Genomic DNA, 16,549 nt, shown 5'->3' on the forward strand with positions numbered 1-16,549 from the left:
TTAATTCCTTTCTAACATAAGAACAACATTTCACCCAATTGTCATATCATGTAACTGCAATTACAAACATTAACAATTACTCCTAATTTCAATCCATTGATCAAGTATTTCCGAATTAGATCATCTAAACCTTGTCCAAACAAACAAAATTAATCTTGCAAAAAAACTTATAATGTGAAAATTTCAATGTTGGATTACAAGTTTTCGTTTTAGCATTGGCCGATACTACTGCAAAAGTGTCAACTTTAGTATGGCTACAGGATTTGCTACAAAGAATCGGTTGGTCATAATTCTGATTCATTTAATGGCAAACTGTTGCCGATCAATATGCTATGCTGATGATTTCCTTATATGTTCTCTTGCCAAAAATCAGGCACAGCGACCCTGCTACCTTCTGGTAAAGCTTCTGGTCAATGTGAGCATGTGGAAAATGGGAGATACCAAGCTCAATTTTAAAACGAATTGACTTGGATGCTGAATTGAAATTCTCGGGAAGTGGGAAAGTTGTAACTGAATGCCAGTAGAAGGTCACAAAATGTAAATAAATATGAACAAATAATCTGTAGAATATAGTTAATAATCTCTTTATTCGGAATTATAACTATGCAATTTGCGCATGTATTTGGCGCGATAAATTATTTTTTGTTTTATTTTTATAATCAAACGTTAGTTGAGTTTTCCTCGTTGGGTAAACCTAAAGTTCCAATAAAAAAAATCGATTCATCCTGAGTAAAAGAATAAAACTAGAATAAAATTATTACAGTTATACAGTAAAAGTAATTTTACCATTAATCCGGCAAGAGATTGTATTAAAATATTTGTCTTCTTAAACCTAAGCGCAATGACTGAAGCTGCCTGAATATAAAATGTTGTCTATGAAACTAGCATAAATAATATATCTACATTGCTAGTACTATAAATTATAATCAATTATTTTTAGTTCAGATGCCTCGTATTACGTATTTTATACTAACACATAGATCGATTAAAAGAACACTGTATAGCCCATTACTAATTGAAGGCTCATTGGTTTCGACTTCAGACTAATTTTAAATTCAGAGAGTTCCAGAGCTTTTTCTGTGATATTCACCTGATATTCATGAATACTGAGATTCTGAAACTATTCTGATCGAGTTTCCAATACCATATTTCTCATTGTCAGGTGATAGTATCATGCCTATTCACCATGAAAAAGGATCAGCAGACTTCACTTGTTGTTGAGGAAAACACACGGACATGAGACAAGTTATTAAATCTAATGGTTTCACAGTGGTAATCAATAAGTTCTAAGTTCATCAATTTATCAATCTAGGATCAAAGTCTTTGGCTGTTCCCAACTAAAATCCTCTCTACCAAAGTGTCCATAAGTACTAGTCTGTTGATATATTGGATTACGAAGGTTTAGGGCCTTGACTATTTTACCAGGCCGTAAATCGAAATTTTTTTTCACAATAGACAAAAGTTTGTGCTGTGACAGCTTAGATGTGCCATAGTCAAAAACTGTGATAGAGAGAGGCTCTGCAACACCGATTGCATATGAAACTTGCACTAAGCAGCGTCTGCATAGACCAGCTTTCACAAGGGACTTTGCAACCCACCTTGCAGCATATGCGGCAGAGCGATCGACTTTTGTGAAGTCTTTACCAGAGAATGCCCCACCACCATGAGCTCCCCATCCACCATAAGTATCTACAATGATTTTCCGACCAGTTAGACCAGCATCACTTTGTGGTCCACCTATGATGAATAACCCGCATGGATTTATATGGTAAACTGTGCTTTCATCGAGGTACTTAGCAGGAATGACAGTCTTGATGACTTTTTCCATAATGGCCTTACGCAGTTCATCAAGAGTAATTTTCTCACTATGCTGGAGTGATACGACCACTGTATGAACTCTGTTAGGAACACAGGCTCCCTGATCCATAGTATATTCACACGTTACCTGGGTCTTCGAGTCTGGGCGTGCCCACCATAAGTCCTCACTGCGTCTGAGTTCAGCAATTCTCTGATTCAATCGGTGAGCGAGAACAACAGTGAGAGGCATACATTCTTCTGTTTCATCAGTAGCGTAACCGAACATCAAACCCTGATCACCTGCACCAACTTCCTCATCGTTACGATTCTCATGAACCCCTGCTGCAATGTTTGGTGATTGGGCGTCAAGGGCTAATAGTACATTGCAAAGTTTGTAGTCGAAACCTTTTGATGAATCGTCGTACCCAATGTGTTTCACCGTCTCCCTTACAATTTCCTGGTAGTTTACTACTGCCTTTGAGGTGATTTCTCCGCAGAGTAAGATCATTCCAGTTTTAGTAACTGTTTCACAAGCAACTTTGGCATTTGGGTCTTGCCGCAAATGTGCATCTAAAATAGCATCGCTGATCTGGTCGCACATTTTATCCGGATGTCCTTCTCCTACTGACTCTGAGGTGAAAAGAAAGATAGTACCCTGCTGGAGCTCAGGAGGCATGTTCCCAAAAGTGCAGCTGTTCAGGTGAGACGTTTCGGGCATCTTGGTAGGAATTGTGTGTGTCAGCCAACAATCAGCTCTGTAGTATTACACTACACAAGACGTGATTTAACCACACCGCTGAATGTACTCTGGAAAGAAGTTGACGCCATGAGATATAAAAATCCACCTGTTCCGATAATCGTTGAGTTGATTTAATGACATGTAGTTCTAAATTTATGGTTCACGCATAGCCAAATTACAGGTAGATTATGTTACAGGTACAATTATATAACTAGTTGGCTTGAAAAGTCTAAATACATTGGCTTGAAGTTGAAAAAAAATGCGAAAGAACTTCGGCTTGGAGGTAACAAGTGATCTTGTGAAAAAATAGTAATTGTCCTATAGAAGGTAGGTCCAGACATACCTTTATTGATCAGCATGTAGAGTAATGAAATAAAATCTTATATGCCAGGTAAGGACAACACTTTTAGTAGGTAGCTAAGAACTGTTGAATAAAATCTGTTAATTTCTGAGTCTGTAGCACGTACGTTCGATTTTGAACGGGTATCGGTTCACCGTACGTTCACCAAAATAACGAATCAAATCACCGCACAATTACACCATCTTGGGATCCATCAGCGCTTTCGGCGCCTCTGCCGACAGCAGAAGACACATAAGCCAAGGAGAGATGAGGGGGTTTTCACAATTATATTAGTGCTCACGACGCTCACGTATGCTGTTGTTACGGTAGTTCATTTGCCGTTTTCTCAAGCGTTGTCAAAATCAAAAATTTCCAAGTGGTTTTTTCCAAAGAACGTCAGGCTCATGACAAGTTCCAACGAAGCATAGTTTTGTAGATTTATTTGTGTGGGAGCATGATCCAACCTATGAACGATACGGAACGTGATTAAATGGTATCATAATACAAGATCAAATAATTAAAAAATGAACGTAATTACTTACGGATTCTTTATTTACGTTTGCTTAACCACAATTGACGGCATATCAGCCGTATCGGTGAATTCCTCCGATACAAAGATTAATCCAAAACCAAAATGTGACCTACTGAATATTATCAATTCTAAATATGCAGGCACTTGCGAACAATCAAATCATTCAATCTATTTATGTTCAGCAATATACTACACTGCAAATAGAATTTGTCAATCAATCACTACTTCTAACATGGATGTTCTCCCAAAAAATGAGAAAGAATTCGATAGTGAAATAAGCAAATCGCTAGAGCATGACAGTTATGTAGAACAATTTTGTAACCAATTATCTGAGGTTATTAGAAGTTCACAATACAAGTCAGCTATTAGTTCGGGTGAGGCATATCGCAATGTTGGTGAACTAAATGATCGGTTACCCACCATTTGTCCTACCCTATGCTTGTTTATGAAGGGTATGAAGGATTTGAAGATGGAAGTTAAACCGCTGTGCTCCGTGTTATCATGGGTGAATCAACTTCTAGTTAATCTCGCAGTACCTGAAAACCCAGGCAATACTCAGGTAACTTCCGAAATGATAACCAGTGACAAAGCCCAGGCTAATGAACCGCAACCTAAAAATATGGTCGACTCTAGCCACTCAGAAAATTTCAACAATCACCCTAACGCCTCGTTATCTAACAATAAAATGTCAAATGCTGGTGGCGCAACAATAGGTGCAACTGTGCAACTAGCCCCAAAAACTCATGAAGTTTCAATGGCAAATAATAGTAAAACTCAGCATGGCAGTAACATAGCTTCAACATTGAATAATGTCGAGGAGATACCTGTACCTGTGACAAAACCACAGAAATTAGAGGTTTTAGACACAATTCTGCCAAAATCAAAAGGTTCAGGTGCAAATGCACCGAATGATAACAAAGGTTTGAATATAATTAACATAAACAAAGTCATAGATAAACCAACATCTGATGCAAAGTCCCAGACTTCAAGTAGTCCTTTGTCAGTGGATAAAACTATGGAAGCCTCAAAGCCAGGAAATGTAGATACAGACCAGAATTACGATGATGATGGTGCACTGGATGGTAGTAAGGATCAGAATTATGGTAGATCAAAAATACAAATTTTTTTTAGAGATGTTTGTACTGTGTTTCCAATAATATAAATTCATATTTTTAATAGATGGAGATGAGGATCCTAATGAACTTCTGAAAGGTATATTTTTACATTCTTCTATTTCCAGTTGTCACTACTAAGTTTCCTAGATCACTGAAGCTTGCAAAATCAGGCTTACATCAATATTGCATATTTTTGAACCATAGATACTTCGGTCCAGTCAAATCTACCAGAACCACCAGAAATAAAAGACCTTAACGAAAAACACCTCCGATATAGTCCAGGAGGCATGAATTTGGAAGAAGATGAATCTCATTTTTTTGTTTATTTCATGGTTTTATCCCTTGTATGTCTTATGGGATGGGTGGGATACCACAACAAAAAGAAGGTGAGATAATATTCCCAATGTATCACCATGAGTTGATTCTTTTACACCCTGTACCTGAAATTCCAAACATTTATTTGGACAAACATTCGAAAAAACATGGTTCATAATACACCTATTCGTTCACTTCAAATGTAACTAAATTTGAGGCCCAAAATTAAAAGTCTGTTCCGATGATTTCACAATTTGACAATTTATATTGGTTGAACAAGTGTTGTGCCGGTTATTTTGTTCAAAATTTTCCATTGAATAAATGTTCAAAATTTCAGGTCCAGTTAATATCTTCTATTACTTACTATGATGGAAAAACTGAACCCATGAATTTCTAAAAATCGTGAAGTCCCGGTTACATAAGAAACAATTTTCATAAGTTCAAAAAGCATTAACTGGTTAACAGACACGCCTCTTGTGATCTATATAGGCAAATGTAAAACACATTAATGTCACATCTTCTAAATATTGACTAGCGTTGCACAATTTTCAGATAATGGCAATTGTCTTGGAAGGTAGAAAGTCGCGAGGAGAACGAGGCAGAAGAAGGCCAAATACAGCAGGGTACCGGAAGCTTGACTGTACCCTGGAAGAAGCGGTTACTTCACAATGTAATTCCAATGTTACTCATGTCATATACTGATTCTGAAGTGCGTGTGAGTATGCGTAATGATTATGAAACATAATTAGCATCATCCGTCAGATTCTTGTACCATAGTCCCTTGAATCAAGGTTAATTGTCTTGGCTTGACTTGCAGCATCTGACTTTATTGCAACTCAGATAGTCTTTGATTCCGATTTATCTGATGCACATTATTACCCGGCAAAAACACCTCTAAGTAAATGATATTTTGACCGGGAGAGAGTTTATTTTTTGATCCCCGATGATCTGGCTGGAAATTAGTTGTTCCAAAAAGGTAATCATGTTAGCAATCTGTCAAACATTTACCTCCAGTTATATATTCAATTGATATTTTTTATGCCGTTATTTTTTTTCAACCCATACCGAGGCAGTATAATTTTATAGACACGCGATCGCGTATACTTATAAGAATTTATTGTACTAACAACTTTTCGGTTGATTGTGACGGGTTGTGGAATTGCTACAATTTTGAATGTAGCGTTTAAGTCTTCATAATGATATCACTGTCAATATTAGTAAAAAGAAGTAAGCATACAGCGATATTATAGCATTTTTTATGCGGATCTGATCGTCTGACTTTTGCAGTGACAATGAGGTTTTAATTCGCCTATTTGATACCTGGAATTAGACAAATATAATGTTTCCGGTGACATTGCACAACGCTCATGTTGAAAGCCGGGCATCGTTGAGATATTACATTGATATAATCGATGCTTGTTACAACATGAATTACATACATATATAGAAATATAATAATAATAAAAGCGTTATTCGGAATAAATAAATTTTTTCACATTACTTGATATTGAAGAATTGTTTCATTCGATAGAAGAGGACAATGGTCGCATTATTGATCACAGATCAGCAATATTTGGTAATAATAATTTATTTATATTTTTTTAATTAATACATATAGTATCTTGTAGACATTCAACTTGCTGCGCTAATTAGCATCATATCAGAGCTCCGTAATTACAAATATTAGGTATCAAAAATTTCATAATGCGGACAGCGATGAATGTAAATATACATAAAATTTTATTACACTGGATACACCTATTGTTTATTTAACAATCTTTCGGATCATAGTTGAGGACTGTTTTGAACTTCGTGTTATGTCTACGTTATTGTATCGTTTTCGGTTCAATCCATCATTTTACAAGCTGATAAAATAAGCTCACCGATAATTTCTTTTTATTTATCTTCAATTAGGAGAATAATAGAATAGCATCAATACACCGCAATCAATGGCTCGTGTTGAATGCTGTATTTCATAAGCGTCCAAACTTGGCATTTTTTATCTCAGATCCGCGAAGTTCTTAATAAAGTGAGCTGTATCAAAATTAACCGAACTTTCGTCTTATAGCGAATAGGTATTCACTTGATTCCGGTGAAATAAAATTCTCACAGTTAAAAGTGACTCTTTTCAGCTGATTAACTAATCTTGTGTTCATTGTTAATTCGCGGTGTTTTGATGCTACCCCATAGAGACGGATATTCGCTTTTGGAATAATGAATGTCTGAAAGCTTTGTCCATTGAAAAGCACTCGATCATTATTGTTGATCGTCAGAAGTGCTATTAATGTTGATGAATTTAAGGATTGTAATGAAGAGTTGAGAACAGTGATGAAAAATCAGCAATAATGAAGTAAAAACAACACAATGAATGTTTTCTTTTAGTGTTTATATTAAAAAAAAAGTTAATAATTATACAAAGTTGTTTTAATTCCCCAACACAATAATTATAATATTGCATTTTCATCGCATCTTAATAATTGTAATAAAAATGATAAACCCACAACCAAAAGAAAACGGGGGTTCTCCAGCTTTAAAGCTGGGTTACACTTAAGGGCTAATCACTAATATATACAGGACTACAATGTCACAATGTCAATAATTAGTTTACGAACTCGTTATATCCTCTTTGTGGGATTCAGTTAATTGAATATCTGATTTTCTTCTTATTAAATCAGCTCCGGAATCTACAAGCTTAACTTGAATCTTACATATTACAATACGTAATTTGTATAATATTTACATTATTATTACTTTGCTTATGTACTTTAATTCTAGACGTGTAATCTGGGGTACTATGTGACTCCAGCGTGTGTACATTTTTAATGGAGTGCACACGGAGTATGTGTGCAGAGTTAACAAAATAATCCAAACAGAATCAACGTGTCAAGTACAATTTGTTGCACTTCATTTTTCTGAGCATAATTTCACAATCACCATCTTCGATTTCTACCCACTGATAGTTCTCTCTATTCTGGTTTCACTTGCTGACTGAACTGTACGTACGAACATGCATCAAAGGAATATTATGCATCACTGTTAGTGCTCCAGAGTTGAACGATTTCGTTGTATCAAACAGAAAATCCAACCGGATATTAACTTCAAGACAATAATGAAGCGTACTGAATTATCATTGTTGATTTGTTATTCTATCTTACAAAATATAAGCGAAAATTCTCTGTAAAATCCTTCGGAATTAGACGCATCGTGCAAAGTACAATATTTACTTTTCAGAAGCCCAATTTTTTCGATTCTAACAAAACATCTAGCAGACTTTCATAGGCAAATATCATTATCGAAGAGGTGGTGAATTTCACTTGGTGCCACGCTTAACATCATCCTTAGCTGGGTCCTAAGGGATTAAACTACAGCTACGGGCAGATTTCAGCTGTTTGATGGTGAATACTAAACATTTAGATCACTTACTTCTTTTTTTCCCATCATCTGTACGAATATAGGTAGAATTGCATTCGCAGCTACTACCAAGTTTGTTTTTGTTGGTTTTATTTCGTTAAAACTTTTTTATCCCTCCGCTTCATATAATTATTCAGTATTAATAACAAATGATTACACTAAATTTGATCATAATTACATTTTGCGTTCGTTATTGTAATATTTATATATTATATTAATTCTGATATATGCTTGCGCGCAAGTACCATACGTATTTACATGTACAAATATATCAACACGTATTTAAGCGTACGCACGTTAACATATCATAAATATAAGTTACATTTGAGCATTTCTGTGTCCAGCATCTAGTAAACTGCATTATCAGATATTTATTTGAAAAATATTACATACAGTGTTTTCTGCAATAGATAAATATTCATTATTTTTTGCTAAATGTACATTCCACTGATCTTGATTTAGATAGAGATCAGTGGTACCATGTGGTACATTCATTCACATAAGCCCTACTTCTTTGATAAAATAATTATCAGGCAAATGATTAACGTCATTATTGTGTTTAAATGTGGTGGGTTCGCAATGTAACCCACAGGTGAAATTGAGAGCATATGTTTGGTCTTGAAAATTGAATCGATCTTCATAAAAACGTGCCAGCTAGGTAATAATCATTGAACTTTCAGTCAATAAGAGATCGCCAGTGACGATAATTAACTTGTCTAAGAGCCTAGTGCCGAATGGATCTCGAGACTTTACTTGGATGTGTCTAAGCTGATTAAGATCGCGAATTCAAGATTATAAGAGTTGATCGTTCCCAGGCAATTTTCTAAACTTCAGCATCTTAAACAATAGAACTTAGTCGATGCGACAAAAGTCAATACCTTATTACGTTCTCATTTTTACATAACTGTGAATTATGGGCTATTCTAAATTTTACATATATTTACAGTTGGGAGGGTAGCGATATGTACGACAATAAAAATAAGGTAATGCTCCGACGGTCCATAATGGTGGACGATCCCGCTGGTACAATCTTTACAAATAATTATCGTTATTCATTGATTACCATTCGTACATTTGTTACACCAACGAAATAATAGAAAGCGAATCAGGCACTTTGGCCCACGTTTAATCGTGGCAGTTTATTAATTAATTCATTCATAGCTTTCTGATTGTTTGTTATGGGTACGTTTTGCCATTTCTGAATGGCATAGACATAATGGCTATTTGATAACAAAGTAAAAAAAGAAAACACAAAGAAAAATTTTGAATAATACTTTAAGCGTCTGCACTACCCATATTGTACACATATACCTATATTAGGGTGTTTCAGAAAGAACTTTTCTTTTTTTTGGCAATAGACTCGAGAGTTTCTTTTGAATTTGAAGAGATCCCAATTAAGATTTCAGCTCTTAATATTAATATTTACATGTCTCTCATCGCACTTTTTTATTTTCTATAAGATTGACATGGGAAAAATGCTGTTTGTTGGTTTCCAATTTTTTTTACTCACCAACAAATTAATGTCCAGATTTGATGAAGACATATTTTTATAGAGAGTTGAACGCTCTGCAAAAAAGGTCCGTAATCATTTTCGATGACTGCACAGGTTCGAAAGTTATTCGAGGTCAAAGTTGAATGTACGGTAAATTTCATGATTATTGGACTTTTGTGGCCAAACTACTAAGCTCAAAAATGGAAATTGATTTATTTTGAGGACTATTCAATTCTTGAAAGATTTTTTTCAAGAATTACTTTGTTGGTGAGTAATAACATTCAAAAGCAACAAACAATATTTTTCCCATGTTAATCTTATGGAAAACGAAAAAGTGTGATGAGGGAAATGTATTAATATTAAGAGCTGAAATTTTAACCGGCATCTTTTTGAGTCCAAAGAAAACTTCTAAGTCTATTACAAAAAAAAATAGTTCTCTCTGAAACACCGTAATATATGTGTATATTCTTCAATGTATCTTTTAAATTTCCCCAGCAGACGAGTTTCCTGAATCTTGTTACACGATGTACGTTTGCGTTGATCTCAATTTATTATAGCCTAGTAAATAGGAGATTCTACCGTGTATTAAACATCCAGTATAATTATTTTTGGGCTGTGATCCATTTTCAATTGATCAAGTTTTGACGTACTCTAATTCCAAAAATTATCTCATTGGGAATTATTAATAAGCAAAGCCCTATTTTTACCCCTATTGCACGGACTATATTGAGTAAAAAAAGCTCTAGTCGCTTTTTCGTCTGCTCATCAAGTTATCTATTGAAACTCGTCAGTGCACACTTAAAAAATACCATTTACGCAACACACTTACACACAGTTCAACACATACATTCATAAAGACCCGTAGGTCCATTTGTCTAGTCCTATTGATCTTTCTTTCCGAAAGAAATTTTCGGGATTCAAGACTCGATATTGAGTTGAATCCGATTATGTGCCTAAGGGCCACTTTCAAGGTCGTGACTCAGCAGAGTACGACAGCAGTTTTGTACTCGTTTGGTCTCCAAGAAAATTCATTGAGGGCTACTTCATTCGATTGATAACAAGATCACTTACTACCAAGAGACCTTTTTGATAAGGACTTTCTGCCAAAGACTGTGCTAGACGAACTGCTTCAACACAATGCTTTTTTGCAAGGAACCGAGTTTGTTCAAGACCCTGTGATTTATGGACAAACTCAAAGGCCTTTTCAACATCTCCAGGCTCTTGGAAACGTCGCATAATCATTGGATTCAATTCTGGATACTAGAAAAAAGGAATCAAGTTATGCACAGATTACTGAAAATTATATTAGAAACCATCAAATTTAGAGAGTGAAAAATGGCAATTGAACTATTTGAGATTATGCCATTCTGTCACAAAATGGTGTTTTGAATATATTTGAACATTTCTTACCCGTTCACAAGCAAATAAAACTGGTGCTGTGGCAAGTCCTAATTTGAGATCAGCTGCTGTTGGTTTTCCCATAGCTGCTGATGATGACACAAAGTCCAGGAGATCGTCTACCAGCTGAAAGGCAAGTCCAATGTTTCTTCCATATTGGAAGGCTACGTCCGCCAGTTGATCATCAGCACCAGCTAACATCGCGACCTTCAGAGAAGAGCAAAATTTGAACAATGCCATCGAAAAATTTCTTCCACTCATGCCTCGACCGCAGTCGAGTTAACTATTGTTCAACGAATATTTATCTGACAGCAATAAAAGCTGAAAGAAATGGCACTCACGGCTTTTGCGGAATTCGCAAGGAGGCTGGCTGTTTTTCTATAAGTTTTCGTCAAATAATGGGCAAATCTTTCATTCTCTGTTTCCTTGGAACCGAGTTGCATGAATTCACCTTGCACTAGGTCTGTGACGACCTGAAATTAATGAGAGATAAGAATGAGACAATAAATCAAACCAAGTGAATTTTTTTTCAATTATTACATAACATCGATGTGTGCTGTATGTGTGTAGAAATATTAGCTGATGTAATTTACTAATTACCTGGCTTAGGGTGAGCGTGACATCATCGTTGCGAACTCGTGCTACCATCATTGATGCAACGGCGAGAATAAAGTCACCAGCCATCGTGACCTGAAAGTTAGGAGAAAAATGAGGTGTTTGAACATAAATGAAAAAATAAAAATAAACAATCACCGCGAAGAACAGAGGGTAATTCATTATTTGTTTGAATTTGAATATTGTGAAATCTGTTCACAGCTCCCATGAGAAGATGTTTTACGATCTGATGTAAAATCAACGTAGCCCGTAACAAGTTATAGGATTGTACGGCATTTTATTTCATTCTTGCAAATTTGAATATTTATAAACTAGCATAAAGTTTATTGTCTATTGGCATGGTGGTTTTTTGCTGCATGGAACAACTTAGGTGGTCATGAGAGTATCTCGTCGAAGTTTGAAGTAATTCGAATATCGCTATCACGCATAAATCTATGTAGCGAGAATTCAACATTTCATGTGTTATTAAAATACTATAAGATTCCATAAAATCTGAGAATATTCTTGTGACTGGAAGTAACCACGCATTCATTAAAAAAAGTGGGTATTTATGAAAAAATATTCTGAGAAGAACAAGGTCACGCAATCATCATTGAAGTAATATATCATTCAAATTCTGGCGAAATAATCTCTGCAGAATAACGAACAAGTTTAGTAACAATGGAAAGCTAGCAGAAATAAACGTTGTAAGGTTCGAGAGAAACTTGGTGTTGAATCAACGACCAGGGACAGAGAGATTGAAAAGTCTTTGAAGTCATATCCGTCAGCGTATCAACTGCAGATGACAGAGGAGGAGAACCCTTGAGCGGATGACGAGCAGTAAGAGAATTAACAGGATTGATTTCTTGAGGGAAGTGCCGAGATTATGATAAGTGAAAACATCAGTCAAAAGGCAATTAACATTGCTGAGTATCAATACATATCATCATTGATTTCGTGGTGGAACAGATTTCGAGATTTTAAAAGAAAACTTGGGATATTCAATGTCAAGAGTAAATTGATCAAAGACTCAAACTCAGCACGGCCTTTATAAGTATTTCTAATATCGATATTGGTCCGAAAAAATGTTATGAAAAAGTAGAAAGCGAACTGTGGGCATTCTTGAAATAATTATGTGTAAGAGTTCATAGGTAGGCATGTGTAACAGGTGGTTTAAAAACCTTGCGGCATTTGGCAAACTATAAAGCTGCGGAATCATGTAGTGAAAGGAGATAATTTGCCAAGAGTATATACAACATTGTAACTGACCACCAAAGTCTAGGAAAATGATGCTGTCGTACCAGATAAGTGAATGTTTGGTGCATATACCTTTGTATTCATCTATATCCTTCACTATAATTTTTGATTGGGTAGTGAGTTGACCGGGGAAAGAAAAACAGTGCGGATATTGCAGACTAGTTATCAAATTGGGTGTGAAGTACTTGCATGGCAGTATGAAGGAACATGAACATTAAAGATTGCGAAACTCTTGTTTTCCTTGCAAATTATAAAACGACTAATTCATAGACTCATTAATTGAAATGGAGTTAAGAGCCATGTGAATTTCACAATGCATCGAAAAGTATGGGTCATTGATCAGAAAATTCTCCAAAATCACAAGACCTCAATTTGCGCCTGTTGCATCAATAACTCAGCGAGTAATGGTCGTAAACTTTGACTCTATTACAATTGAAAATACTAACAATTGACAGAAGGTATTACTGCTAACTAAATGGTCGGTCAACCTTGAGAAGCAATTAACGTCAAGTTCCTTTCACTCTTCAGCCACAACAGATATGTCCGAAGTGTCACAAATTTTTTTCACGATGACAGTGTTACAATTATCCAATAAATACACGCATGGGATATTGAAATACTCTAAAAAACAACCCAAGAAGACCGGTGCTTCGAAAAAACTAGCACTTGCAAATAAAACTTAAATCGACAGCTCATTGATACCGAATTGATACTATGCAATCAGTCGAGCAGCAGCAGCGTGACGTTAATAAGTGAGTACGAGTACCAGCATTTTGACCGCTGCTCGCGATGAAGGAATGTTGTGGACATTGAACTGGTATTGCTGATTCATTGAATTAACTGTATGTCTTCTGGTAATCGTTACACCCTCAATTTGAATAATGATCAGTGCATTAGACATTTAGACTCCTTCTGATTTTTATCGTCTGATACTTCAATTAAAATTATGAAATAAGACCGAATTCGAATAAGAGTTTAGCAGCTGGAATCGTTCAGCTAACCGTAAGATTTAGTTTGAAAAAATCCGTTATCTAACAGTCATTAGGTATTCGTGGATTCGAATTCCGCATGTTCCTGTTTCGATCAATTTCGAAGATTTTTGCCAAAGGACCGCATAAAATATACGATTTTACCTGTGTCTTATGTGACCAGTTTTAGTCCAGCCATGTGAAAATACTGTTATAAGCGATCGAATTAACATCTCGCAAGGACGTTGCGGTTCCCGAATATATGTTAATTGACAGCCTGAAGTAAAGGTGAAATTAACTTTCGGTCTCGTATTAACCGAGCACCGGTATTCATAGATTTCAAAGAAAGGAAAAAAAAATCTATAACAAACTACCGAGTGCAAACTCGGTCAGTTCAAATTAAAATGCGATAATGTATTGCGTAACTTCACCGCCGCAGAACTTGTGTATTTAGCATTTATATCTGAAAAATCCAAACCACCTTAATGTGTAGTTCAACCAAGCATTTGGCAATTCCAGACCTTGACGGTATAACAAAAAAGAAAGACGAAATAAAGTTGATTAATTTTTTCCTCCTTTTTCCTAGAACGTGTCTAATTATTTGAGAAATTTCAAATCGATCGAGGATCGTCTGTATTCGATGAGCCATAGTCACTCATCACGTACGTAATTCGAGAGTTACTTGTCAATCGGCACACTTCCGGATCCGAAAGAAAGTGTCGCCGCACACGCATTGAATTGACCTCCTTAACGTCTAAATTCCATATGCATTTTTGATTCAAGACGTTGCAGTGTGAAGTGCTCATTGCCTGATAGACTTCTTGTAATTCGTCCAGACACCAGGCAGATTCGTTTTTTTTGTGAATAAATTTTCGAAATACATAAAATATCCATGCAATGAAATTTTACCTTTTTGTGATTCCACAGCACATTTGCGGACGGTTTTCCACGTCTACAATCTGATTGATCGATAACATCATCGTGAATTAGAGAAGCGTTGTGGACCATCTCTGCAAACATCGCTACTTGCCTTTGCGATTCCAATAGATGGCTGAATATAGATATAAAAAAAAAAAAATCAATCAAATTCAATAATCACCGAAGACGTAATAATAAAACTCTGATTAAAAATACGCGTCAAATTAAATATAATCTACCAAAATAACGTTCATCGTTAATTAATCAGCTATAAACCAATGGTCTGACAACTTTCCCAATTTTTACAGATAAGTGAAAAGTTCGAATACTTCAATTTCTTTTGTTCTTTCGTTCTCGACTATTTCCGATCCATTTTTCGATAAATATTTAGAACTTAATGTGAAAAAATATCGCAAAGATGACAAACCTTCTTTCCTTATGATAATTTATAGCTCTAGCCATGAGAATAGCCACCATTGGTCGTAGGGCTTTTCCTTGCCCATCGAAGTAATATGTTGCTATTGTTTTCAGCTCATCTTGCGACGTGTTTTGGATGAGTTGCTGAAACACAATTAATAAATTTTCATGCAATTACTTACTCATTAATGCAAAATTACTATTCGTACCCGATTGCAAAATATATCGTAATATATATATTTTTTCTTGTAATATATATTTTTATCCGAGTAGGAAGATCATTATTACGTCATCTATACTTTTCTCACAATCAAATCGATTCGTATACCGTGATTCGGTATTTATTCACGTCCGATTTCTTAATCGCAAAAACCAAAAGTGATGAACGTCACTCTGTTTGCTTTCCAATTCACCAGCGAGTACATTATTAGCGTTAATTTTTTTGCCCTACTTCGATAGATGAAGAACCAGATCCTCTTGTACGCACGGTTCACCTGAACTTACAACTACGCCTACGTAATACGTATCTATACTTGCATTAAATAACTAACAAAAATGAGAGTACGCTTCTGTACAAATGTATCGTTTTCTCAACAAAGAAAATTGTAAGACATGTATTTGAAAACTGTCATTTATATTCATTTATTTTTTTTAACGTCCTAATGCGTGAAGAACAAAATAGCTTGTGGGAATATTTTCAACGTCAAAACTTCGAGCAAGAAAAACTCCATTGAAATTTTCATTTAGGAATGTTTTATTCATTCTATGACGTTGAATTTTTTTTCAAAACCTAAGCACTTACGTTGAAATGTTAGAATTCCAATCACACGAATGTGGTAACTACGCGTGGTATGGACAGAAAATTTTACTGGAAAGAAGCCAATCCCGATGAACTTCATTCCGTGACTTCATATACCAATCGTACGTAATAATCTAAACTAATATTATCAATGCCGAAACACTCACGGGTATTTCTACATCTGCAGATCGAAAAAAAAAATCTTATTATCACAGTTAACGGAAAAATCAGGCCTAATTATGGCTTTGGCATTGAGATTCTATAGGATGTTGCGAGATTTGATTTGGCAATATAACATTCATATGTAAATTCGATGGAAATGGAAAAACCTTTCGGTGTGCGCGTAGGACAATAATTCGTCGCAGAGCGAGAATTCTTAGGCAACAATAATTAATATCGGTAAATTTGAAGGACAAATATTTTAGTTACCTATACAATGTGGGTACACCTATAATCG

At 35.5% G+C, this 16,549-nt stretch overlaps 3 protein-coding genes across 7 annotated transcripts in view; 1 reads left to right on the forward strand and 2 right to left on the reverse strand.

Moving 5' to 3' along the window:
- Positions 1 to 561: 561 nt before the first annotated feature.
- Positions 562 to 3,099, reverse strand: LOC105692158 (S-adenosylmethionine synthase-like). 2 transcript variants are annotated; one of them, XM_012411180.4, is made up of 3 exons: positions 2,880 to 3,099; positions 1,946 to 2,604; positions 562 to 1,870 (listed from the first exon to the last, which is right to left on the reverse strand). In XM_012411180.4, exons 2-3 carry the CDS (start codon positions 2,513 to 2,515, stop codon positions 1,304 to 1,306), a joined length of 1,137 nt encoding a protein of 378 aa, XP_012266603.2. In that variant the 5' UTR covers positions 2,516 to 2,604; positions 2,880 to 3,099; the 3' UTR covers positions 562 to 1,303. The 2 variants fall into 2 exon arrangements, with proteins under 2 accessions (XP_012266603.2, XP_020711612.2); XM_020855953.2 differs by having other exon boundaries at positions 562 to 2,604; positions 2,880 to 3,096.
- An 87-nt stretch (positions 3,100 to 3,186) lies between these two features.
- On the forward strand, positions 3,187 to 7,250 carry LOC105692157 (trans-Golgi network integral membrane protein 2-like). 3 transcript variants are annotated; one of them, XM_012411177.3, is made up of 5 exons: positions 3,188 to 4,511; positions 4,588 to 4,620; positions 4,728 to 4,909; positions 5,391 to 5,553; positions 5,656 to 7,250. In XM_012411177.3, exons 1-4 carry the CDS (start codon positions 3,401 to 3,403, stop codon positions 5,538 to 5,540), a joined length of 1,476 nt encoding a protein of 491 aa, XP_012266600.2. In that variant the 5' UTR covers positions 3,188 to 3,400; the 3' UTR covers positions 5,541 to 5,553; positions 5,656 to 7,250. The 3 variants fall into 3 exon arrangements, with proteins under 3 accessions (XP_012266601.2, XP_012266600.2, XP_025602322.2); XM_012411178.3 differs by having other exon boundaries at positions 3,187 to 4,493; positions 5,391 to 7,250; XM_025746537.2 differs by having other exon boundaries at positions 3,189 to 4,511; positions 5,391 to 7,250.
- LOC105692159 (all trans-polyprenyl-diphosphate synthase PDSS1) overlaps positions 6,556 to 16,549 on the reverse strand; it is a 41,636-nt gene continuing 31,642 nt past the window's right edge. For both annotated transcript variants that reach the window (XM_012411181.4, XM_048657640.1), the window contains 6 exons: positions 15,304 to 15,437; positions 14,868 to 15,009; positions 11,740 to 11,829; positions 11,481 to 11,612; positions 11,152 to 11,346; positions 6,556 to 11,001 (listed from right to left, as the gene is read on the reverse strand). In XM_012411181.4, the coding sequence (XP_012266604.2) occupies positions 10,780 to 11,001; positions 11,152 to 11,346; positions 11,481 to 11,612; positions 11,740 to 11,829; positions 14,868 to 15,009; positions 15,304 to 15,437 (915 nt within the window). In that variant the 3' untranslated portion in view covers positions 6,556 to 10,779. The remainder of the gene's footprint in view (positions 11,002 to 11,151; positions 11,347 to 11,480; positions 11,613 to 11,739; positions 11,830 to 14,867; positions 15,010 to 15,303; positions 15,438 to 16,549) is intronic.

This window comes from Athalia rosae, chromosome 6, assembly GCF_917208135.1.
Source record: "Athalia rosae chromosome 6, iyAthRosa1.1, whole genome shotgun sequence".
Classification (NCBI taxonomy): Eukaryota; Metazoa; Arthropoda; class Insecta; order Hymenoptera; family Athaliidae; genus Athalia; species Athalia rosae.